At 46.5% G+C, this 24,340-nt stretch overlaps 1 protein-coding gene across 8 annotated transcripts in view; it reads left to right on the top strand.

Moving 5' to 3' along the window:
* The window catches only part of ARHGAP22 (Rho GTPase activating protein 22), a 270,307-nt gene that overhangs the window by 225,932 nt on the left and 20,035 nt on the right, over positions 1–24,340 (top strand). For all 8 annotated transcript variants that reach the window (XM_065551601.1, XM_065551600.1, XM_065551603.1 and 5 more), the window contains 2 exons: positions 4,827–5,034; positions 21,634–21,766. In XM_065551601.1, coding sequence (XP_065407673.1) covers positions 4,827–5,034; positions 21,634–21,766 — 341 coding nt within the window. The remainder of the gene's footprint in view (positions 1–4,826; positions 5,035–21,633; positions 21,767–24,340) is intronic.

Genomic DNA, 24,340 nt, shown 5'->3' with positions numbered 1-24,340 from the left:
TGGGAGGAGTGTATGAGATAGATAGAGCAGATGTCCATATGTGGGTTAGCATATATGTAACCCTGTGCAAGCTCTTGGGTCTGCGGGTGTTTGTGGTCATGTATGTCTGAGGCTGACAGCTGTGTGTGAATATGCATGTCTATGCTGAGAATGTATGTGCATGCAAGGATGAGCATGTGTGCTTGAATCTATCTCCCTGTGTGTGTAATAACACACACACACGAATGTTAGCTACACACATCTGCTTTGATCTTTCCACTCTGAGCGTATGCTGAGTGTTGTGTTCTCCTGGAGCAGCGATCTGAGCTAAAGGGAACCAAGATCTGCCTTTCTTGTTTCTCTCTGTAGTTTAGTTGGGATGGAGAAGAATGAAACCAGGAGGAGGTTATATTTCCTGCCCACTGCATGTCTGAACAGCATGTTTGAATGCATAGGCACTGTATGCCTGGAGCTGGTGGGTGAGCTCTTTAGACAGGGACAGAGAGCCAGTCTGTGAGTCAGTGCATCCTTGCTGGCTTGGTTTTCTGCAGAGATCCACCTAACTCTTTAAAGAACAGAGGCAGCTTGTTGGAACTCCCCACCCCCCAATTGTTCTAACCCATTTGTCTGGTATCTATTGGATCTTCCAGAGATTAAAGATGTGGTCCCAGGCATGTTCTTTTACTGCTTTGAAACCAAACAAAACGCCTGACTCTAGATAAGGATAGGACAAAAGGAGTTAACTGTTTAGATGCCAATAGCTTTGGGCCTGATTTCTAGTCTAACCCTGGCTGGCGGGTCTATAGTCTGAGTGGCATTGGCTCCCACATCTGCTGGGATGGGAAGAGAGAGCAGCGCAGGGCAGTAACGTCTTCCAACCGGATGATCAAAGACTGAGAGCAAAACGCTGCCAAATTCAGCGGGAGCTGCAGGCACCGGTGATTAAAAACAGGCCTGAGCCTCCAGGAGCCAACGGATTGAGCTGTGTGGAATTGGCTCCTAGTTTGCTTTTTGTTTCAAAGTTTGGACAAAGCCAATCCAGCCTTGGGGTGGGGGTGGGGGGCAAAGGGACCATGTGGCTGCCTCCTTTTAACAAGCCCTTGTTGGGCAGGGCTGGATGAGCTAGGAGATGCAGAAGGGAGACCAATTCAAAGAGAGTACGGTAGCACCTCGCTCTGTACCCTCCACCTCCGGTGGTGTGGAATGCCACGCCCGGGCTCCGGATCTGAAAGCTCCAGCCGACGCTGCCTGGGGGTGTTAGCTGGAGGTCAGTAGCAGACCCCTGAACTGCTGTATGGTCTAGCCATCGGGGGCAGAGCATAGTGCCACATTGTGTGTATGTGTTTGGGGCAGGGGAGAGGCCTCGAGTCTGCTCTGGAGCAGCAATAAAGTAGCTTTAATCCCATCCTCTCTGTCCAAGAGGTAGCTGAATCCTCACCTCCTTCCCAGCAGTGTCCATATTGCCTCTTCTCTTCCTCCCAGCCCCACGCGTGTAGCCAGAAAGAGAAAAGGCCCTGAAAATTACTGGCAAGTTATGTGGGGGGAGGGGGACAGGCAGGGAGGAGGGAGAGGGATGTGTAAGCATGGGGGTGGGGAGGGAAGAGATTTCTGATAGAGGCTGGAGCTCCCTGACGGGAAGACTGCCGTCCTGTGACACTGCCTCCGAAGTCTCCCATAGCTTGAGCATCCTGTGAACATGGATCTCCTTTCCCGGAAGAAAGCGATTGTCACACAAGAGCCTCAGTTCCAAGAGGAAGAGGTGTGCTTGTGGGAGATAATGGGAGATGGAGCCTTTCATCGCCTAGCTGCTGCTTGGAGCCTGGCAAAAGCCAGAAATGACTAAGGAAGAGGGGGAATAGTCTGGGGTAATTTTGAACCCATTCAGCTGGGATCAAAAGTTCAACTGAAAACCAGGTGGTACTAGGAAAGGAAGCCTGGAAACAGGCTCAGAGAGCAGGCAGAGTGGAAAATAAGCAGAGGCTGTGAAGGGAGCTGCAAAGACAGGGGGACAGAGTCTAGCAGAGTAAATGTCTCTGCTCCTCTGTTCATAGCTAGTGAGCAGCCTTATTATTGGGGAGCTCCAGTAACTGAGAGAGGCCAAATGCACCCTGCTTGTTGGCAGCCTCAGCAGGGAAGTCAAGACTGTATGGGGCTATGCAGACATCTCCTCTCACGTGTAGAGTCGGGGTTGAGCTGTGGCTATAGGATAGTATAGGGAAGCATGTTTTGCTGCTGCCCTGCTAAAAGTGTCTGGTGCTGTGGGGACTCTGGACACCAGAGCTGTCAGTCCGGCACAAAATTCACTAAAAAACTTAGTTTTTGATTTTTGAAAGAAGACCTCTTCTAGAACCACATACAGTGCTGAGTGTCATAGAATAGGCACTTCGGTTTACCCTGAGCCATAACACAAGAACAAGGTGGCCGGCCTTGATTAGTTTAAAAAGCAACAGCTAAAAAAAAATAGGAGGAGATTCATTTTTACAGAACTTATTGTTAACCTGTGGAACTCCCTGCCCTGGGATATTATTGAGACATATAGCTCAGTTAAGCTTCACAAGTGGATTAGACACTGGTATAAATAAGAATTTAAATTGGCATGGACACTGGCTAGGATTAGATTAACAAAGGTGATCAATCCCCATTCTTCAGTAAACTGATCACTAGTTGGTGTCAGCAAGGGAGTTCCTTCCTGCACACCAACCATGATACAGTAATGCACAATTAGGTATATTACTGGGGGAGGTTAACCCTTACTCTGAAGCCTCAACTACTGATCACTAGCAGAGACAGCATCCTGGACTAGAGGGCCCAATCCTGCACACTATCCAGGCATATCTTCCTTGAAGTCAGTGGGAAGAATCTCAGCAAGGAGTGTCCAGGATTGGGCCAAATATGGCTCATATATCTGATCTAGTATGGTAGCTCCATTGAAAGACAGCAAATGGTGATTGGGAAAACTTCCTGCTAGGAGTCCTGCACCTACCATGAAAGCATCAGTAAAATAAACATGGAACATGAGGTCCTGTGGTTAATACTGGGATAGTAAGTGGGGTGTTAAAAACAACAAAACATCTCATAATCTAACAATGCTGACTATCTGGCATATTATAATCTTATGCACAGAACATACCTGACATTATTCCTAGGAAACTGGCTCTGAGTACAGTATGAACCTGGTTCTGTATGCTGCTGTATCTTCCGAGCCATCAGATTAATTATGGGTACAATGGAAAGTCTCCTATTGACATCAGTGGGCTTGGGATCAGGCTGCATATGTGCCATGGTCTGGTTGCATCTGAAATTGAATAGATTTGGGGATTATACCCTTTATCTGAAATCTCTGTTCTGAGCAGGGTCAATTGCTTGAATGCTGCTTCTCCTACGCCCCCACGGCCACATCTTGAGCAGCAGAACTAAGGGTTCAGAATGCATATGTTAGGCCATGCAGCTGAATGGGGCCCTAGCAGTGGGGATTGACCCTGGGATCTTTGAATCTAAAAGCATGAGGCTGTAGTATCTGAGCTAAGAAATCATGCTCTGTTAGCTCAGACTATAGCAGGCCCAGCCACCAATAGAGGGAGACAGAGAGCCACATGGAGTGGGTTACATACATGGAGCAGGTGTGGCTTACATTTACACATGACCATACAGGAGCATACTGTATGTATGGCGCATTAGGGTGCATCCCCATGCGTGGTAAGTAAAGGTGCTCATGATTGAATAGTGGGGTAGCTGTTTCTTCTAGGAAAGCAGCTTAATTGTGTTTATGATGGAGTGTTTCAGTTAATTTTTATTGTGTGTTCGGTGGAACAGGTCCATGGAGAGGCAGCATTTCTCCATGGCATTCAGTGCTTTCGTGGACTGCACCCCCAGAGCCCCCTTCCATGTTCTTTGGGTTGGAGGATTTGATCTGCAGAGATATTACACTAGGGATTTTCTCTCGAGAAAACATGACTCCATTTATACAGCACATGCATTAATTACTGTACAGCACAGTGCGGGACTGTCACTTGCTGTGTGTTTGTACAGTACTTACCACCCTGGGGCCCAAGCTGGGTGGTGGCCTGAGGTGCTACTGCAAATACATGGTAAATAATCCCAGTGAAGGCCACAAAGGAGACTGATTAGCTAGCTGAGAGGGTTGAAAATGAAATGTAAAAGTAAAGGCCCCTGGTCAGGAAGGATCTTTCACAGCAGTGAGTGTGTTACCACTAATTCCTGGGTCTGTGGCTGGGTCCAGCGTGGGTTATTACATCCTGCCTGCTTACCGTTCCCCTGGCAGTGTCAGTGGGGGACATTAGTCTTCTTCTGTCCCAAGCTTCATTTCTTTTCCGAGCTGTTGGGCTGGGTTGCTGTGAGCTGTTAAATAGCAGCTGTGTCCCTTCCCAGAGGTGGGTGTGCTCCAGTGGTAGATTCTGATGTGCCAAGTCAGTGCATCCATTTCAAAACGGGGCTCCTTTGGATCAAAGGCTCTGTGTCAATGCAATCACCCGGTCTACCATAAAGATGGAGAACAGCTGCAAGTCATCAAAACCAATGTTACATTCTTTTATACCTTTCTTGGGAGGAAAATTTTGCCCTTAGTTGGGCACCTGCCAAAGACCCAGTGGAAGCTCTGGTTGCATATGTCAGGGCAGAATTTGGGCTATAGTATTTTTCATTCTAAGTAGAAGAAAATTAGGAGTTTGTAGTTTTTCCTGGTTGATTTTTGCTGATCCTGGTAATAACTGGATTCATGTTCCAGTTTTGCTCCCTTCATGTGAAATATAACTCCCACCCTGACCCCATCCCATCTGCTGGCTTGTAGCAAATAAAAACTAATGCCAGGGTGCGTCTTTCATTGGCAGGGATCTTCGGGCAGCGATTGGAAGACACGGTGCAATACGAGCGGAAGTATGGCCTGCGACTGGCCCCACTGCTGGTGGAGCAATGTGTGGATTTTATCCGGGAGCGAGGCCTCACCGAAGAAGGGCTCTTTCGCATGCCTGGTCAAGCCAACCTTGTCAAGGACCTGCAGGATTCATTTGATTGTGGAGAGAAGCCCCTCTTTGACAGGTGAGTTGGTATCTTAGTTGCTCAAGGCGAGCGTCAAACTCTTGATCGTTAACACATGTCTCTGTAACATCCCTGGCTTCTGATAACATCCCAGATGTGGCAGTCTTGGAAGATGCTCATTTCCAACTGTGGTTCTCTTTATTTAACACGCTCTCTATGGGCTCAGTCCTGCAAGGTCCACTGGGCTCTGGTCCAGGGTGTTTAAGCATGACCTGAAATTTGAGCAGGTGCCTAGTTGATGAGACTGCTCATGTGCTTAAAGATAGGCACACGCTGAAGTGCTTTGCTGGGCTGGAGTGCTCAGCGGCTTACGGGAGGATCAAGACATAGAACAGATGTCACATGAACGACACTCTGTCTGGGCAGGGTGTCTGACCACTTGTTCCCATAGGGTCCTCTCACCACGTGCTAGTCTCCACAAGACCTAGGCTGTTTTTTTCTTCCCCTTTGACTGGTCTGAAGTCTCGGTCAGAAGCACCAAAGGGATGTCCCCTGGCCATTACACCTGAAGTGTGGAGAGCTGGTTAACAATTTTCCACCAAAACAATTTTTTCAACAAAAATGGCTTCTTGATAAAAATGGAAATGTTTGCCCTGAAATTCCAGCAACTGGAACAGTTTTGGGTTGAAAACTGAAAAATAGCTGCTTTTTGTTGGGAGAAAATTGAAACATTTCTCCATTTACAACCCCCTCCCCCTAAAAAAGTCAGAGAATTTTGACTAAAATATTGATGATTTCCGGTTTTATTGAAAATTTTCACAAGGGGAAAACTAATTTCCTGTCCAGAAACGAGGTGTGCCTGCTGTGCCGGGGGGGGGAAGGGGGAGGAAAGGCCCACCCGGACCTGCCAAGTGACTTTTATAGTATCATCAAATTTAAGGCCAGATCCTCTAGCCTGACCTCTTTTATATCACAGGCCACCAGCCCCCGCGCACTAAACCCAGGACCAAAATGAGATCACCAAGTATTACAACCTGCAGGAGACTAGATTCTTATGTGCCACAGGCGGAGACTAGGAGGGACTGAGGTGCAGCAGGCCCAAGGCCCCGTAATGGCTGGGAAATTATTGACATATCCAGATAATCCTGACAAGTGACCCGCACCTCACACTGCAGAGGAAGGTGAACCCCTCCCCTCTCCCGCTCCTCTCCAAGCTCCCTGTCAATCTGACCTGGGGGGAAATTCCTTCCAATCCCACCTATGGCGCTGCGAATGTGAGGAGGAACTAGCCAGCCATGCACCTGAGAGAGAGAGAGAATGCTCAGTGCCCTCTCAGAGCCCTGTCCCATCCTGTCCAATGTCCCATCCCCAGCCATGGCCATCCCTGTTGCTTCAGAGGAAAGAGATTTAAAAAACCCTCCCAGAATACAGGGGGGAGAACAGTGTCTAGCCAAATACGCCCAATATTGCAGCCCTGAGCCTCTCCTGAACATATGTGCAGTTTGCCAAACTGCACAGTGCTTCTAGAAATGGGCCCCCCCACCGGTAACCCTGCGCAGCTGAACGCCAGGGAGATTTGATCCAGGTCCAGATGCTGCGGGAGTTTGGATCCTAATATCGTGACCGTGACCTGTTGCTAGTGATTTTGCTGGGTAAGATCATTTTCACTGGTGATCTAAGCAGCACTTGAACCCGGGTCTTGTGGCCAGACCCCTAAGCAATGATGCCACCATCTCTTTGCCCCTGCAAGCAGCCTACACTTTGTCTGTCTGTGCCCCCCACGCTTTCTGCTGCAGGAAGAGGTAGCATGGGCCTGAGTGGGGGATGCTGGGTTGCTCATTTCCAGCCTGGGAGGAATGTCTTTAAGAGTTTACTGAAGACATTCTTCCAATTCTTCCCTCCCCATCTCCACTTCCGGGCCACCCATCCTTCCCTCTTTGATTCTTAACCACAGTCAATATTTGTTCGCTCAATGGCACTATCCAAGTGGAGTCCACCCCCTCCTCCACATGGCTGGATGACTCCTTACATTGTGGTTCAGCTTCCTGCTGGGATGGGGGAAGGAGGTGGGGGAAAGGCACGTGACTCCTGTCCTCCAGCTCAGCAGATGGGAAAAATCAACTTGCCACCCTTCTGGGTGCCCGCGATGGTGCTGCTGGGAATGAAACCCCATGAAACCGCCTCTGCACTTTGCTTTGGGGAAGCTTTGATTGAGTGCACGCCTTCCTCTCGCATCTCCTAGGGCTTGTCTGTACGGGGATACGCAGGAAAGTGAAGATGAATTAGCTAAAAGCGCAAAGTTAATTTAATTTGCTTTAGCTTCAGCCTCCTTCAAAGGGAATTCAGCTGCAACGAACTGAGGTCACTTTACTTCTGAATGAGAGTGTCCACACAGAAGTTTAATGCATTTTAACTTCACACCTTTAGTTAATTCAGCTTGTCCCCTGGTACATGAGCCCTAAGATAGCTGTAGCTCCAGAACAGGTGCAGTGTTAGGGCAAGCTTCGCCGACACCCTGATATTCACTGAATTCAATCCTACTTGCAGGTGCCTATCGGAGGGCAGAAGTTGGCTCTTTATGTAGGGAGAAGTGGCTCTGTTTGCTTTTGCAGACAAGATTTGGGTCTTGTACTTTCCAAGGGCAAGGGAGAAGTGGGGTGGTGGGCAGAGGGGCTGATAACACAGCTTGTGAGCTCAGTTGGTTCTAGGAGATTTTTCTGCCTTCTTGGGCCTGGTGAGAATTTGCTGCTGGCATATCTGAACCTAAAGCCAGATTTGGAATTGAGCCCAAACTGTGAACCCCAATTTCAGCCTACTCTGACTCTGACCACCCATTTGCTGGCCCATCTCTGCTGCATAGTTACTGTTATCCTGTATTACAATCAGACCTTTCTTGACATGTGCCCATGAAGCAGAGGCCTAGCTGTGGTGGAGACTGTCATTGTCCAAACCAGTGCAAGCTTGGGAGTAAACTCCTGTTTTGATGCCCTTATCTTAGGGCTTGTCTTCACTATGGGGGTAAGTGGACCTAAGTTTCGCTACTCCAGCTAGCGGCGTCTTCACTGCGCTGCGTTGACGGGAGACACTCTCCAGTTGAATTTCCTTACTCTTCTCAGAGAGCTGGAGTACTGGGGTTGACCAGAGAGCGCTTGCCATCGATTTAGCAGATCCCTGCAGCAGTGTCGATCTCCAAGTGAAGACCAGCCCTTAGTTTGAGTAGCTTACTTCAGTTTAGCATGAACCTCTTCCTAATCGACTCAAGTTACACCCAAAAAAAAAAAAAAAAAAAAAAAGCCACAAAATAAGTGTCTAGACAGGGGTTTGCACGGGTTTAGCTAAACTGGTTTAAAATCAGACCTTTAGATAAATTGGTATAACTCTCCATATCAGTCCTCTTAATTCTGAACATCCTGCCTTTGGCCAATTAAAGTCTGAAACACGTCCATTAGCATTGTTTGTTTTTTCATAGAATTAGATCGGCTAACGTGCACAGTATAGCTAAGGCTGGTGGGAGCAGACAGGCAATGAAAGAGCAAATTGTATAGCTGAAGGGAGAGGATGGGGAACAGGTGACCAGCTCCTTACACATCCAACTATAATATATAGGCAAAAAGGGTGCATGATCCTCGAGGACTTCAGTTTGTGTGACATATGCTGGCGGTCTCATGCTGCGAGTACTAAAACATCCCTGGAATTTCTAAATATTGTAGGAAATTGTCACCTAACTCAAAAAGTGTTGCCGCTAACCTGGGGAGAGTCTATATTAGACCTTGTCATAACAGATAAAAAGGAACTGATCACAGAACTAAAAATTAATGGTAGCTTAGGTACAAGTAATCATGACTTGATCACATTTATAATGTGTAAACAGAATAAAGTCCACTCCAGTGATTATTTATATATATATATACATACACATGCGGTGCTTTAAAAAGGACAATTTCACAAAGCAGGAAACAATTTTGAGTCAGATCTGCTGACAGGAATAATTTAATCATAAATTGTTTTAAGACCATTGTACTTAGATGCCCCAAAAGCCAACATTGAGGAATATAATTATAGCTGCTTTCACTGCCCCTTTAAACCAGGTCATTTTTTAAACTAATATAGCCTTCTTCCTCACCGCTGGCTTTTTGGGCATCTAAGTAAAATGTTCTCATAACAATTCCCAACTACCACTCCCATTTTTCTGATTAAATTATTCCTGTCAGCAGAGCTGACTCAAAATTGTTTCCTGCTTTGTGAAATTGTCCTTTTTAAAGCACCGCATGTGTATGTATATAATCACTGGACTGGACTTTATTCTGTTGGCATATTATAAATGTGATTAAGTCATGATTACTTATATACATTGTGTGTGTGTGTGTGTGTGTGTGTGTGTGTGTGTGTGTGTGTGTGTGTGTGTGTGTGTAAAACAAATGGAAGAAAGGTAAAGTTGATAGTAAGGAATATAAATCAGAAGCTAAGAATGTAGAAAATTGATAAGGAAAGCAGAGCTACAGCCAGCAGAGTAAAGGACACCAAGACATTATACAAGTATATTAGGAACAAAAAAAATCCTGACAATAGTACTGGCCCATAACTAGATGGAAATCATAGAATTATCAATAATAAAGCAGAAAAGGCAGAAGTGTTGAATAAATATTTTTGTTCTATATATGGGTAAAAGCCAGAAGATGTAGTCTCATTGTGTGATGATAACACCTTTACCATTAGTATCTCAGGAAGATGTTACACAGCAGCTACTAAAGTTAGACATTTAAAAAATTTAAAACTTTCCTCCAGGAGTTTTAAAAGAGTTGGCTGAGGGGCTTGCTTGACTTTTGTTGTTCATTAGAATACTAAGAATAAAATTGTCAGACACATAGAAGAACATAAATTGTTGGGCAAAAGTCAACATGGTTTCTCTAAAGGGAAATCGTGTCTTACTAATCTATTAGAGTTCTTTGAAGGGGTCAACAAATATGTGGACAAGGGGGATCCAGTGGACATAGTGTACTTAGATTTCCAGAAAGCCTTTGACAAGATCCCTCACCAAAGGCTCGTACGTAAATTAAGTTGTCATGGGATAAAAGGGAAGGTCCTTTCATGGATTGAGAACTGGTTAAAAGACCAGGAACAAAGGGTAGGAATTAATGGTACATTCTCAGAATGGAGAGGGGTAACTAGTGGTGTTTCCCAAGGGTCAGTCCTAGGACCAATCCTATTCAACTTATTCATAAATGATCTGGAGAGAGGGGTAAACAGTGAGGTGGCAAAGTTTGCAGATGATACTAAACTGCTCAAGATAGTTAAGACCATAGCAGACTGTGAAGAACTTCAAAAAGATCTCACAAAACTAAGTGATTGGGCAACAAAATGGCAAATGAAATTTAATGTGAATAAATGTAAAGTAATACACATTGGAAAAAATAACCCCAACTATACATACAATATGATGGGGCCTAATTTAGCTACAACAAATCAAGAAAAAGATCTTGGAGCCATCGTGGATAGTTCTCTGAAGATGTCCACGCAGTGTGCAGAGGTGGTCAAAAAAGCAAACAGGATGTTAGGAATCATTAAAAAGGGGATAGAGAATAAGACGGAGAATATATTATTGCCCTTATATAAATCGATGGTACGCCCACATCTTGAATACTGCGTACAGATGTGGTCTCCTCATCTCAAAAAAGATATACTGATACTAGAAAAGGTTCAGAGAAGGGCAACTAAAATGATTAGGGGTTTGGAGAGGGTCCCATATGAGGAGAGATTAAAGAGGCTAGGACTTTTCAGCTTGGAAAAGAGGAGACTAAGGGGGGATATGATAGAGGTATATAAAATTATGAGTGATGTAGAGAAAGTAGATAAGGAAAAGTTATTTACTTTATTCCCATAATACAAGAACTAGGGGTCACCAAATGAAATTAATAGGCAGCAGGTTTAAAAGAAATAAAAGGAAGTTCTTCACACAGCGCACAGTCAACTTGTGGGACTCCTTACCTGAGGAGGCTGTGAAGGCTAGGACTTTAACAGCGTTTAAAAGAGAACTGGATAAATTCATGGAGGTTAAGTCCATTAATGGCTATTAGCCAGGATGGGTAAGGAATGATGTCCCTAGCTTCTGTTTGTCAGAGGGTGGAGATGGATGGCAGGAGAGAGATCACTTGATCATTACCTGTTAGGTTCACTCCCTCTGGGGCACCTGGCATTGGCCACTGTCGGTGGACAGGATACTGGGCTAGATTCATAGATTCTAGGACTGGAAGGGACCTCGAGAGGTCATCGAGTCCAGTCCCCTGCCCGCATGGCAGGACCAAATACTGTCTAGACCATCCCCGATAGACATTTATCTAACCTACTCTTAAATATCTCCAGAGATGGAGATTCCACAACCTCCCTAGGCAATTTATTCCAGTGTTTAACCACCCTGACAGGAACTTTTTCCTAATGTCCAACTTAGACCTCCCTTGTTGCAGTTTAAGCCCATTGCTTCTTGTTCTATCCTTAGAGGCTAAGGTGAACAAGTTTTCTCCCTCCTCCTTATGACACCCTTTTAGATACCTGAAAACTGCTATCATGTCCCCTCTCAGTCTTCTCTTTTCCAAACTAAACAAACCCAATTCTTTCAGCCTTCCTTCATAGGTCATGTTCTCAAGACCTTTAATCGTTCTTGTTGCTCTTCTCTGGACCCTCTCCAATTTCTCCACATCTTTCTTGAAATGCGATGCCCAGAACTGGACACAATACTCCAGCTGAGGCGTAACCAGAGCAGAGTAGAGTGGAAGAATGACTTCTCATGTCTTGCTCACAAGACACCTGTTAATACATCCCAGTATCATGTTTGCTTTTTTTGCAACAGCATCACACTGTTGACTCATATTTAGCTTGTGGTCCACTATAATCCCTAGATCCCTTTCTGCCGTACTCCTTCCTAGACAGTCTCTTCCCATTCTGTATGCGTGAAACTAATTTTTTCTTCCTAAGTGGAGCACTTTGCATTTGTCTTTGTTAAACTTCATCCTGTTTAACTCAGACCATTTCTCCAATTTGTCCAGATCATTTTGAATTATGACCCTGTCCCCCAAAGCAGTTGCAATTCCTCCCAGTTTGGTATCATCCGCAAACTTAATAAGCGTACTTTCTATGCCAATATCTAAGTCGTTAATGAAGATATTGAACAGAGCCGGTCCCAAAACAGACCCCTGTGGAACCCCACTCGTTATGCCTTTCCAGCAGGATTGGGAACCATTAATAACAACTCTCTGAGTACAGTTATCCAGCCAGTTATGCACCCACCTTATAGTAGCCCCATCTAAATTGTATTTGCCTAGTTTATCGATAAGAATATCCTGCGAGACCGTATCAAATGCCTTACTAAAGTCTAGGTATACCACATCCACAGGTTCTCCCTTATCCACAAGACTCGTTATCCTATCGAAGAAAGCTATCAGATTTGTTTGACATGATTTGTTTTTTACAAATCCATGCTGGCTGTTCCCTATCACCTTACCACCTTCCAAGTGTTTGCAGATGATTTCCTTAATTACTTGCTCCATTATCTTCCCTGGCACAGAAGTTAAACTAACTGGTCTGTAGTTTCCTGGGTTGTTTTTATTTCCCTTTTTATAGATGGGCACTATATTTGCCCTTTTCCAGTCTTCTGGAATCTCTCCCGTCTCCCATGATTTTCCAAAGATAATAGCTAGAGGCTCAGATACCTCCTCTATTAGCTCCTTGAGTATTCTAGGATGCATTTCATCAGGCCCTGGTGACTTGCAGGCATCTAACTTTTCTAAGTGATTTTTAACTTGTTCTTTTTTTATTTTATCTGCTAAACCTACCCCCTTCCCATTAGCATTCACTATGTTAGACATTCCTTCAGACTTCTCGGTGAAGACCGAAACAAAGAAGTCATTAAGCATCTCTGCCATTTCCAAGTTTCCTGTTACTGTTTCTCCCTCTTCACTGAGCAGTGGGCCTACCCTGTTTTTGGTCTTCCTCTTGCTTCTAATATACTGATAAAAAGTCTTCTTGTTTCCCTTTATTCCTGTAGCTAGTTTAAGCTCATTTTGTGCCTTTGCTTTTCTAATCTTGCCCCTGCATTCCTGTGTTGTTTGCCTATATTCATCCTTTGTAATCTGTGCTAGTTTCCATTTTTTATATGACTCCTTTTTATTGGGGGAGGGATAGCTCAGTGGTTTGAGCATTGGCCAGCTAAACCCAGGGTTGTGAGTTCAATCCTTGAGGAGGCCACTTAGGGATTTGTGGCAAAAATCAGTACTTGGTCCTGCTAGTGAAGGCAGGGGGCTGGACTCTATGACCTTTCAAGGTCCCTTCCAGTTCTAGGAGATAGGATATCTCCATTAAATAAATTAAATAAATTTTTTTAGATCATGCAAGATCTCGTGGTTAAGCCAAGGTGGTCTTTTGCCACATTTTCTATCTTTCCTAACCAGCGGAATAGCTTGCTTTTGGTAGGGTTACCATATTTTGAGCCTCCAAAAGGAGGACACTCCACGGGGCCCCGGCCCCGCCCCCAGCCCTGCCCCCGCCCCAACTCCGCCCCCTCCCCTGCTTCCCGCGAACATTTCATTCGCGGGAAGCCTGAAGCAGGTAAGGGGGATGTGGGGGGAGGAGGCGCGGCCCAGTCTGGCCCCCCCCGGCGTCTCCAGCCTGGGTCGGCTCGGGCCCTGGGGTGCCGGCCCCAGGCCCGGCCCCCGGCCGAGCACCCCCGGCCTGCCCGGCCCCCAGGCCCCCGGCCAAGCACCCCCGGCCCCCGGGCTCCCGGCTGAGCACCCCCGGCCCGCCCAGCACTGCCGGGCCCCGGCCCCGGCCCCGGCCCCCGGCTCAGCGGTCCCCGGCTCAGCGGTCCCCGGCCCTCGGCACCGCACCGCCGGCCCGGCCCTCGGCACCGCACCGCCGGCCCGGCCCCCGGCACCGCACCGCCGGCCCCCGGCTCGGCACTGCCGACCACCGGCCCAGACCAGCACCGGCGGACCCGCATGTCCCGATTTTCCCGGACATGTCCGGCTTTTGGGGATTTCCCCCCCGGACAGGGATTTGGAGCCCAAAAAGCCGGACATGTCCGGGAAAATCCGGACGTATGGTAACCCTAGCTTTCGGGCCCTTAATAGTGTCCCTTTGAAAAACTGCCAGCTCTCCTCAGTTGTTTTTCCCCTCAGTCTTGATTCCCATGGGACCTTACCTATCAGCTCTCTGAGCTTACCAAAATCTGCCTTTCTGAAATCCATTGTCTCTATTTTGCTGTTCTCCCTTCTACCCTTCCTTAGAATTGCAAACTCTATGATTTCATGATCACTTTCACCCAGGCTGCCTTCTACTTTTAAATTCTCAACGAGTTCCTCCCTATTTGTTAAAATCAAGTTTAGAACAGCTTCCCCCCCTAGTAGCTTTTTCAACCTTCTGAAATAAAAAGTTGTCTGCAATGCAGTCCAAGAATTTGTTGGATAGTCTGTGCCCCGCTGTGTTATTTTCCCAACGTATATCCGGATAGTTGAAGATGGACCTTTGGTCTGACCTAGGACGGCTGTTCTTATATTCTTATGTAATACTGGGGAAATTCCATAAGATTAGAAGAAAGCCCATTTTGTGCCAATGTTTAAAAGATGTAAATGAGATGACCCAGGTAATTATACCCATGTCAGTCTGACATTGATCCAGGACAAGATAATGGAGGGGCTGAAATGGGATGCAATGAATAAAGAATTAAAGGCGGATAATATAATTAATGCCCATTAACATGAGCTTATGGAAAATAGATCCTTTCAAACAAATCTGATTTTTTTTATTACAAGGGTTTGGTTGATAATGGTAGTAGTATACTGTTGTATGCTTAGACTTCTGTAAGGCATTTGACCTGGTTCTGCACGGCATTTTGATTTAAAAAATTAGGATGATATAAAATTAACATGGCACACATTAAAAGGATTAAAATCTGGCAAACTGATTGGTCTCAAAATGTAATTGTAAATGGGAAATCATCATTGAGCAGTTGTGTTGGTTGTGGGGTCCGGCAGGGATTGGTTTTTGGCCCTATGTTATTTAACATTTTTATTACTAACCTGGAAGAAAACATAAACCCATCTCTGCAGGAAAGCTGTAGAGAATGGGAATCTTCAGGGATCGGAGACTGTTAGGAGTGAGCAGGGTATATAGCAGAGTCTTGGGAGTCAGGACTGGGACTCCAGCCAGGGAGGGGCTAGAAGGGGCCTGCAAATGCAGGGAGGGAGAAAAATGTTTGTTTTGTGGGCTTTGTTCTAGGATTTTGGTTTGGAGTTTATTTTATATTTGTAAGCGGAGTCAGAATGAGCTCTACCCTGACATCTGGTGGTGAGCTCTGGAAAAGGACTTCAGGGGCTGATCTCGTTTGCATGGCCACACCCACCCCACCTAGCATGATGGGACTGCTTGCCCAAACGGTCACTTTGGCTGCTGTGGGATCCCCAGTCCCTTTGTTGTTGGGGCAGGAGTAATAAAGTGTAGTTATCCTGGTTATGTGAATCAAGGACAGTAGAACTGTACTTGGCATTTCATGACGGAGGGATGAGCCCTCAACTAAGTAGCACTCGCTAGGCAAGGGACTTGGGTTCCAAAGCTCAGTGAACTGGGGGGGGGACACGCATGTATGTGTGATAGCATGGGCCCCTTTGGAGGGTCTGAAATGCCACTTTAACTTCTCCACTGTGATAACAGAGCTGATTTTGACTCCATTAGTAGTCTTGTTACATGCTGCAGAGCTGAAATCCCTGATATCTAGGTCTAAGCATTAGACCTACTTTGGAATAGTGGTTCTGAGTGCACCAGCACTAAGGCTCCCCTACTAACAGCTGAAATCACTAAAGAGCTAGAATACTGTGTGCATTTCTAGTTTCCCATGGTTAAGAAAGATGAATTCAAACTTAAACAGGTGCAGAGAAGGGCTACTAGGGTGATCCAAGGAATGGAAAACCTAGCTTATGAGAGGACACTCAAAGAGCTTAGCTTGTTTAGCCTAACAAAAGGAAGGGTGAGTGGGAGATATGATTGCTCTCAATAAATACATCAATGGGATAAATACCAGGGCAGAAAAGGAGTTATTTAAGTTAAGCGCCAATGTGGACCCAAGAACAAATGACTATAAACTGGCCATCAAAAAGTTTAGGCTTGAAATTAGACGAAGGTTTCTAGCCATCAGAGGAGTGAAGTTCTGGAACAGCCTTCCAAGGGGAGCAGTGGGGGCAAAAAATCTAACTGGCATGAAGACTGAGCTTGATAAATTTATGGAGGGGATGATGTGATGGGATTGCCTACAATGGCATGTGGCCGATCTGCGACTGCTAGCAGCAAATATCTCCAATGGCCGGCAATGAGACACTGGATGAGGAGGGCTCTGAGCTACTACAGAGAATTCTTTCCCAGGTGTCTGGCTGGTGGGTTTTGCCCACATGCTCAGGGTCTAACTGATCACCATATCTGGGGTCAGGAAGGAATTTCCCCCCAGGTCACATTGGCAGAGACTCTGGCGGGGGTTTGCCTTCCTCTGCAGCATGGGGCACTGGTCACATGCAGGTTTAAACTAGTGTAAATGACGGATTCTCTGTAACTTGAAGTCTTCAAGCCATGATTTGAGGCCTTCCATAACTCAGCCAGAGGTTAGGGCTCTATTGCAGGGGTGGGTGGGTGGGCGAGGTTCTGTGCGATGCGCAGGAGGTCAGACTAGCTCATCATGATGGTCCCTTCTGGTCTAAAAGTCTATGCGCCTGAGCTTTAGTGGAGGGGTGCACATGTGCCAGGGGAGCGCCCAGCATTGCTAAGGGGGAGGGGAGCGGACAGTGTGGCGAAGACGGTGGGTAGTGCACAGTAAAGCTAATGCAGAGAGGAGCACATGGGCAAGGGGAGGGCACCCTGTATAGCGAAGGCTGTGGGCAGTGCACGGGCAAGAGCATCGCACAGTAGAGCTAAGGCTGAGTTTCAGCTTCCGTTCCTCCCGGCCTCTTCCGTCCTTGTCTGAGAGCGTCCTGGCATGGTCTCACCCAGAGGTGAATGTTTTTCTGCAGCTTTGAGTGAGATTCAGTCACTTGCTTTTGGGGTTGCACAGGGGTGAAAGAAATCCCCTTTATGCCACTCCCAAACCTTGCTAAGAGGCCTTGTTTGCACACAGCACCCTCAAACTGTTACATGTGGAGTGGGGAGGAACAGAGGAGCTGTGCCTCCTCACAGAAGGGGACGGGAGGAGAGGGAGCAGAAGGAGCTTGGCAGCTCATGATGGCTCTGGGCCCTCTTCTGCCCTCCCCTCCTAGGAGCAAGGATGCCTCCCTGCTCCTGCCCCAATCTCCCTGTAACACCTGGCCTGGGAAGGAGGAGGGGTATGAAGAACACCTGGAGCTCCCCTCTGTCTGGAAGGAGGAGAGGGCCCTGCTGCAGCCTGGAGGGGTTTGAAGAATCCCAGTAGGAGCAGAAGGGGAATTATGAGGGGGGCACAGCTGATGGTGGGTTGAGCAGATAGCGGGGTGGGAGATAGAGGCAGAACTGATGGAAACTGGGGGATGAAACTGGGAACTTCAATTTGTTTTCCTTGTGTTTACCCTCATCCTATGTCTTTAATTTAGAAACATGTCGTTTACATTTAAATGCATTGGCGCTAAATTGTGTTGGTGCATTTTGACTTCCAGTGGTACACTTTTAATCAGGCACTTACCGTACATACTCATTCATTAGCCTGTTCGTTTATAAGTCGACCCCCCAAGATGGTTAGGTAAAAATAGCAAAAACTGTATGTCCCTTTCATAAGCCGACCCTATATTTCAGGGGTTGGCAGACTTTGGCTCCTGGCCCGTCAGGGTAAGCCGCTAGCGGGCCTGGACGTTTTGTTTACCTGGAGCATTCACAGGCACAGAGCCCCTCAGCTCCCAGTGTCCGTGGTTTGCCGTTTCCAGCCAATGGGGCGTGGGAATGGCGAACCGTAGCCACAGGGGAGCTGAGGGGCTCCATGCCTGCAGACGCTCCAGGTAAACAAAATACAATGTATTAGATATTCAATTCAATGATTCCATAGAGTTTAAAATCATCAAATTTTGGCGTAGACCCGTTTATCAGCCAACCCCCGCTCTTTGATGCATCACTTTTTTACCAAAAATATTCGGCTTATGAATGAGTATATACGGTATTTAGATACTTGCGCAACACAAAGTGATCCGTAACTGACATGCTTTCTTTAGATAACTTGATTGTGTGCTGCTCAGTACTTTTCCAAAAAAGGGACTGTACGAGTGAGTGTCAACATTTCGGTCAATAAGAAAGGGAAATTAGATGTCAGTTTATTTCTTGTGAGTTTAACTTCTAATTTTAATTAGTTTTAATAGAATTAATAGCATGCTGTTTGAATTTCATTGCAGTGTATTTGTATAATTATTTGTTTGCAAGATTTCATTGGAATATTGTATGCAGGCACAATTAACCTTTTATTTTGAGAATAATAAATACAACCCGGCACACAACTCTTGAAACGTTTCGATCCCTGGCTGATGGCAGGCTCACTAGAGAGCAAACACCTGAAGAGCCATTTGGCCTGCCAAGATTTGGACATTGCTTTATCCAGCCCACCAGAAAATGTCCTTGAATACCACTGCTGTAGGTAATTAGTTAATTAACGCTATGGCATTACTATATTTATTACTACCAGTTATGTGTTGAAATTAAAATGGTTTTGTTTGCCTCGGCTTTTGTGCGGCTTTACAATTGGTCTATCACATTTTAAACCTGGAACTGAAATAACCAAGCTACTTTAACAATAGAGTGTTTGGCATCAGGCAGGGTGGTGGTAAAACAGTAAAGGGAAGGAACTGAATATGCACCAAGGGCCACCCAAAAGGATAACATCTGCAGACTCCGATCAAATTTAATCCAGCCCTGCTTGTGATAAGCTACGGTACCTCACAGGATAGTTATTAGAACGGCTTGAAATACACGGGTGATAGAGCCAGAGGGTTGATGCTAATCTGCTGCATGGAAACCATGGCTTTTCAGTAACCCCTGAGATCCACAGCTGTGTGTCTTGCATGAAAGAGCAAAAACTGAGAGGTTGGATGGAGTTGTTAATGTTACAAAAACTGACAAAAAAGCAACCAACCAAAATAGAACGGGGCGTTATCGCAAAGACAAGGATTTGAGGGGCTCAGCACTACCCCTCTAGTTCTCCATTGTCACCTTTCTTAGACGTCTTCGAACATGTCCGAGGAGGGGAGCCAAAAAAGGAGAGCCACTTGCTGTAATGTATTTAGACTTCCAAAAGGTCTCTCACAAGGGGCCACTGTAGTACCACTAGAGTAGTCAGGGGTGAGAGGCAAAGTGTTGCCATGGATCAAAACCTGGCTAGGAGTCAGAAGGAAAAGAGTGGCGTAATGGTCAATTTTCATCATGGTCAAAGATTAACAGCAGGGGGCACTACGGTTCCAAACTAGGGTCTGTGTTCTTTATTTGATTTATTTCAGCTAATTGATTACTAAAAGGGGGTGAGCAGCAGGGTAGGAAAATTTGCAGAGGACACAAACTTATTTAGTTGAGGCAGGACCAGAGAGGATTGGTGAGAAACATCAAAGCAACCTCAACAAGCTAGGGGAATGGGCAACACAATGGCAAATAAAATTCAATGTTGATAAATGCAAAATAAGGCATATGGGAGGGAATAATAGAAATTACTCAAACCTTACAGGGTTTTAATTAGCTCTGTCCACTCAAGAAAGGGACCTGGGTGTCATTGTTGACAGCTCAATGAAGACCTCTGCTTAATGTGCAGCTACAGCCAAAAAAGGAAAGAGGATGTTAGGATGCACAAGGAAGGGGATCAAGAATAATACAAAAACATTATAAAACCATAGAAATGTAGGTCTGGGAGGTCCCTCAAGAGATCATCAAATCCAGCCCCTTACAATCAGGTGAGACCAAGTAAACCTAGACCATCTCTGACAGGTGTTTGTCTAACCGGTTAAAAACCTCCAGTGATTGGGGGTGGAATTCCACAATCTCCCTTGGAAGCCTGTTCCAGTGCTTAACTATCCTTTATAGTTAGAAAGTTTTTCCCAATATCCAGCCTAAATCTCCCTCGCTGCAGATTTAGCCCATTACTACTTCTACCTTCAGTGGACATGGAGAACAATTGAGCATGGCTATGGCTGCGAGTTTGTCACGGAAGTAACAGTTTTTGTGACCTCCGTGATTTCTGGAGTGGCTGGTGCGCCTGGCTCAGGGGGCAGCTCAGGGAGCTCCTGCACCAGTTGTACCGGTCGCTGCTGGGGCAGTCTCAGGTCACTGCCAGCAGAGTTGGGTGTGGGATTGGGGCACAGGCCGGGGTGAGGCGGGCTCTGGGCCGCGCTTACCTGGGGGGCTCCCCGGAAGCAGCGAAATCCCCCTTGCTCAGCTCCTAGGCAGCTCTACGTGCTGCCTCAGCCTGCAGGCACAACTCTGGCTGCAGCTCCTATTGGCCGCAGCTCCCAGCCAATGGGAGCTGTGAAGCCAGTGCTCTGGTTGGAGGCAGTGCGCAGAGCTGCCTGGCCACGCCTCTACCTAGATGATGAGCAAAAGGTGGAAGTATTAAACACTTCTCCCTTCTTGATGTCCTCGGTTATTAGCTCTTTCCCTGCTAAATAGAGGACCTACACTTTTCTTCATCTTCCTCTTACTCCTAATGTATTTAAAGAACCTCTTCTCATTCCCTTTCATGTCGCTTGCTAGGTATAACTCGTTTCTTGCCTTAGCCTTTCTGATTTTTTCCCTACATGCTTGTGCTATTCTTTTGTTCTCCTTTAGCAATTTATCCCCAGCATGGTCAGCTTGTCTGGATGACCCAGAAAGCAGAACCCTGAGCGGAGCGATAGGAGCTGTGTGAGTGGAGCAGAGAGACACTGGGCTAGTGCTCTGGTGTATAGTATGAAACAGCAAGTGCCAAATGGCATGGCTTGGGAGGCAGAGGGCCCCAAAGCCAAAGGGGCGAACCCAGGCAGGAGTGTCACCTGCTGTACAGCACGCAGGGCAGACACAGCTCAGAATGGCTGTATTCTGCTCCGATGGGCACTGGCTGGGGAGAGCGACAGCTATCAGAAGCGGCAAAGGTTACACTGTCGTGCCAAATGCTGGATCAGTTTGGTTTTTAGAAGGTACAAAGCTTTATTTTCAGCACAGCAGTCACAACGGCACGCTCATCTGGGCAGCACCCTTCTCTGCTCTCCCCACTTCACAAGAGTGTCCACCCCCCACCATCCTGCTTCCCCTGCTCACCTGGCTTCACCCTCTCTCCCTGACAGGTCCGAAGATTTTCCCCATCACCAACAGGAAGCACCTGAGCAATGGAGGCACTTTCCTCTCTGATCTAGTGCTTTGTCTCTGTCACACTGTGTGGTGAGGAGTGAGAGCATGAATTATGGGGCAGGCCCATGGTGAAAGTATGCATGGGCTCCCTGCCCGAGGGTTCTGTGACTCCCTCAGGTAGACTAGCCCATGTTGGTTGGACATGTGGCCGGAGTGCCCTCCTCCTCCACTCCTCAGGGCCTGCCTTTTCATACATCGTAAGAAGGGCCTGTTAGCTGCTTCCCTGCGCCCCTCCCAGAGAAGGTGCATAGGGCTTATGGGGCAGTCAGCTTGCAGGTTTCTAAAATTCACCCCTCTTTCCTCCTGTTGCAGCAACACAGATGTTCACACCGTGGCGTCCCTCCTGAAGCTTTATCTCCGAGAGCTGCCAGAGCCCGTCATCCCCTTTGCCAAATATGAAGACTTCCTGTCATGTGGACAGCTGCTCTCCAAGGACAAGGGAGAGGTTAGTGCTCCTTCTATCCTTCCTTCTTTTACCCTCAGTGCCATTCCTGGAGCCTCGCGACTCAACGAAAAGCAGCCTCTCCATTTTCTCCTCCAGGGCCTGAGCCAAAGCCCACTGAAGTCCGTGGGAACCTTCCCCGTGACTCTGATGGGCTTTGAATCAGGCCTTAACATTGTAAGCTCCAGCTTGAAGCTGGCGTCTTTCGCAGGTTAGTCTTGAAATCCTGTGGTTCTGTGTCCATCGTGTACGTTTTTATGTACTCTTGGGATATGGCTGTTTCTTCCTTAGCAGGGCTGTCCTCTAGGCATTGCAGTAACTGTGAGTCAGGAGAGCTGGATTTTATTTCCGGCTCTGCTCCTGTGATTTAGGACAAGTCCCTTTGCCTCAGTGTCTGATCTCTTCCTTGGGGATAATAATTCCTACCTCACAGGGGTATGGGGAGGTTTTTCGAACCGTCGTTTGTGAAGGGCTTTGAGTTTTTCAGAGGAAAGGAGTCAGAAAAGGGCAAATTATATTCTCCCGTGTGGGTATGAGGGGAAATAACACTTAGCACCTCTACAGCACCTTTCATTTGAGGGTCTTTTCTTCAGCTTCTTCCCTATCTTATTCCAAGCAATGGAAGGGACTGAAAGAGCCCTCCAGCTCTCTGGCGGTGGTGGAGATTCGGGAGGGCCGTTTCTCCCATGGACTGCTCCTTGTCACTGTGATATCTGAGCCCTCTACCGGACGGCATGTCAGAGCTGCTGTCGTCTGTGTGACTGTCACTTTCGAAGTGGGGATTTTATAAGCCTGATTCTAGTGTCAGCCAAAGAAGAACAGATGCCTGTGGAGTCAACAGTCTTGGGTTCGATCACCTCTGACATGTATGTGTGGTCCATAGTACCGGCCCATATCTCCCTCTATTGGCTGCTCCTAGTGGCCTATAATACAAACCTGCTACTTACAGCGAGTTACACAGTTAGTTACGCTCTAGCTCAAGTGGCAAAGGTCTGTGAAGTGATGCTGATGGTCCCGGATTCAATCCCTGCTGAGGATGTACAGGTGTGGCCACCATTTGCAAAGCATGTGGTGCAGCTGAGAAGCCTGGATTCTGTATTCAGCACACAGATTTCTTACGCTATGACACAAGCACAGCCGCTCTGCTGCCTATAAAAAGCAGCAGCACTTTAGCTGGTTTAGTTTGGTGGTAATGTGGACTGGGTTTAACCTGCACAGACTGGGGAGAGAGATTTGGATTCCCGAAGCCTGTTACACAAGAGCAGACTCAATGCCAAGTTTGGCAAACGTCATTTTATATCCTCATTTAGTTTATAACCGACACAGTTCGCCTGTATTTCTCTGTCCTGGCTGCAGTTGTCTGGGAAGCAGCATCTGAGTTGCTTTTGTGTGAATGATGCTAGACAGAATTGTATTGTATTATTCTGTCTGGCATAGAGCATTGCCCATGCCTTGGCGGTGTCTCTTTAAGCCACTACTGAAAATGCACTTGTCATAACTTCTGAGTTGTCAAGAAGATTTGGAGTCTCAGTGTGGGTTGTTTCCTTGAAGGAACGGGAACACACACAGCACAGACGGGATTTCCTCAGTCATTACTTGCCCAGTGGAGCGGGTAGCACAGTTTAACATGGAACCCTGCACTGGCCCATCGAGCTGGCTGAACTTTGTGTGGAAGGTTTTCTTGCTGAAAAATGCAGTTTCATTGAAACTGAAGTTTTTCCTGGGGAAAATGTTGATTCTGATGAAAAATGTCAGGTTTCCCCTGGGGAATTTTGAAACCAAAGTTTGTTTTGAATCAATACTCCTAAAAACAAATGTTCACTTCAGCTGTCAGTTTTTCAGTTTTTCTGAATGAAATGAAAATCTTAGTTTTGAATTGGATGTTTTGACTTAAAAAGTCAAAATGTCTTTTCATTTAATTTGTTTCAGACTGAAAAAATTGACATTTGAAGTCAAAAGTTCAATTCAGAATAAAACTAACAAAAATTTGCTTGAAAAATCTGTTATATTGAAATGAAAACTTTTTGTTTTGTTTGAAAAAGTTGGTTTTGAAGCAGTTTGAAATTTCCCATGGGAACTGAAATTTTTTGGCCAAAAACTTTTGCGTGAAGCTTTCTTCATTTAAAATTTACCCCACTAAAAATGTCTCTATTGATCCTCTGTTTTGAACAGAGATGGGTATCATTATATAAAACATTTAGTACTGCTCAATGCATCTGCCCTCGCCAACTGCATCAAACCAGCCTCAGGAGGTGTTCTAAACTTTGTGTTTGTTATCCAATTGCCCAGAGCTCCCCAGGTCAGTCCCTTTCGCCACAGGCTCTCTGTGTAACAACTTCTCTTCCAACACTGATCCAGGCCCCTCAGCTCTGGTACAACCCCAGTGTGGCTGCTATAATGCAGACAGGTTTTTAACAGTGTCCTTGAACAATGATAAAACCTCCAGGTGCCCTGGCGTGGCTGTAGGGCTGTAAATGGGACAATGGCAGGAGCACAGCATTTCTCAGGGTATTTTGACACTTTGGTTCTGGTCTCAGCCAGTGCAGGGCAGTGCCCAGGTGCATGAGAATGAAAAAC

The sequence above is a fragment of the Chrysemys picta genome, chromosome 7 (assembly GCF_011386835.1).
Source record: "Chrysemys picta bellii isolate R12L10 chromosome 7, ASM1138683v2, whole genome shotgun sequence".
Classification (NCBI taxonomy): Eukaryota; Metazoa; Chordata; order Testudines; family Emydidae; genus Chrysemys; species Chrysemys picta.
This window is presented reverse-complemented; position numbering and strand designations above follow the sequence as displayed.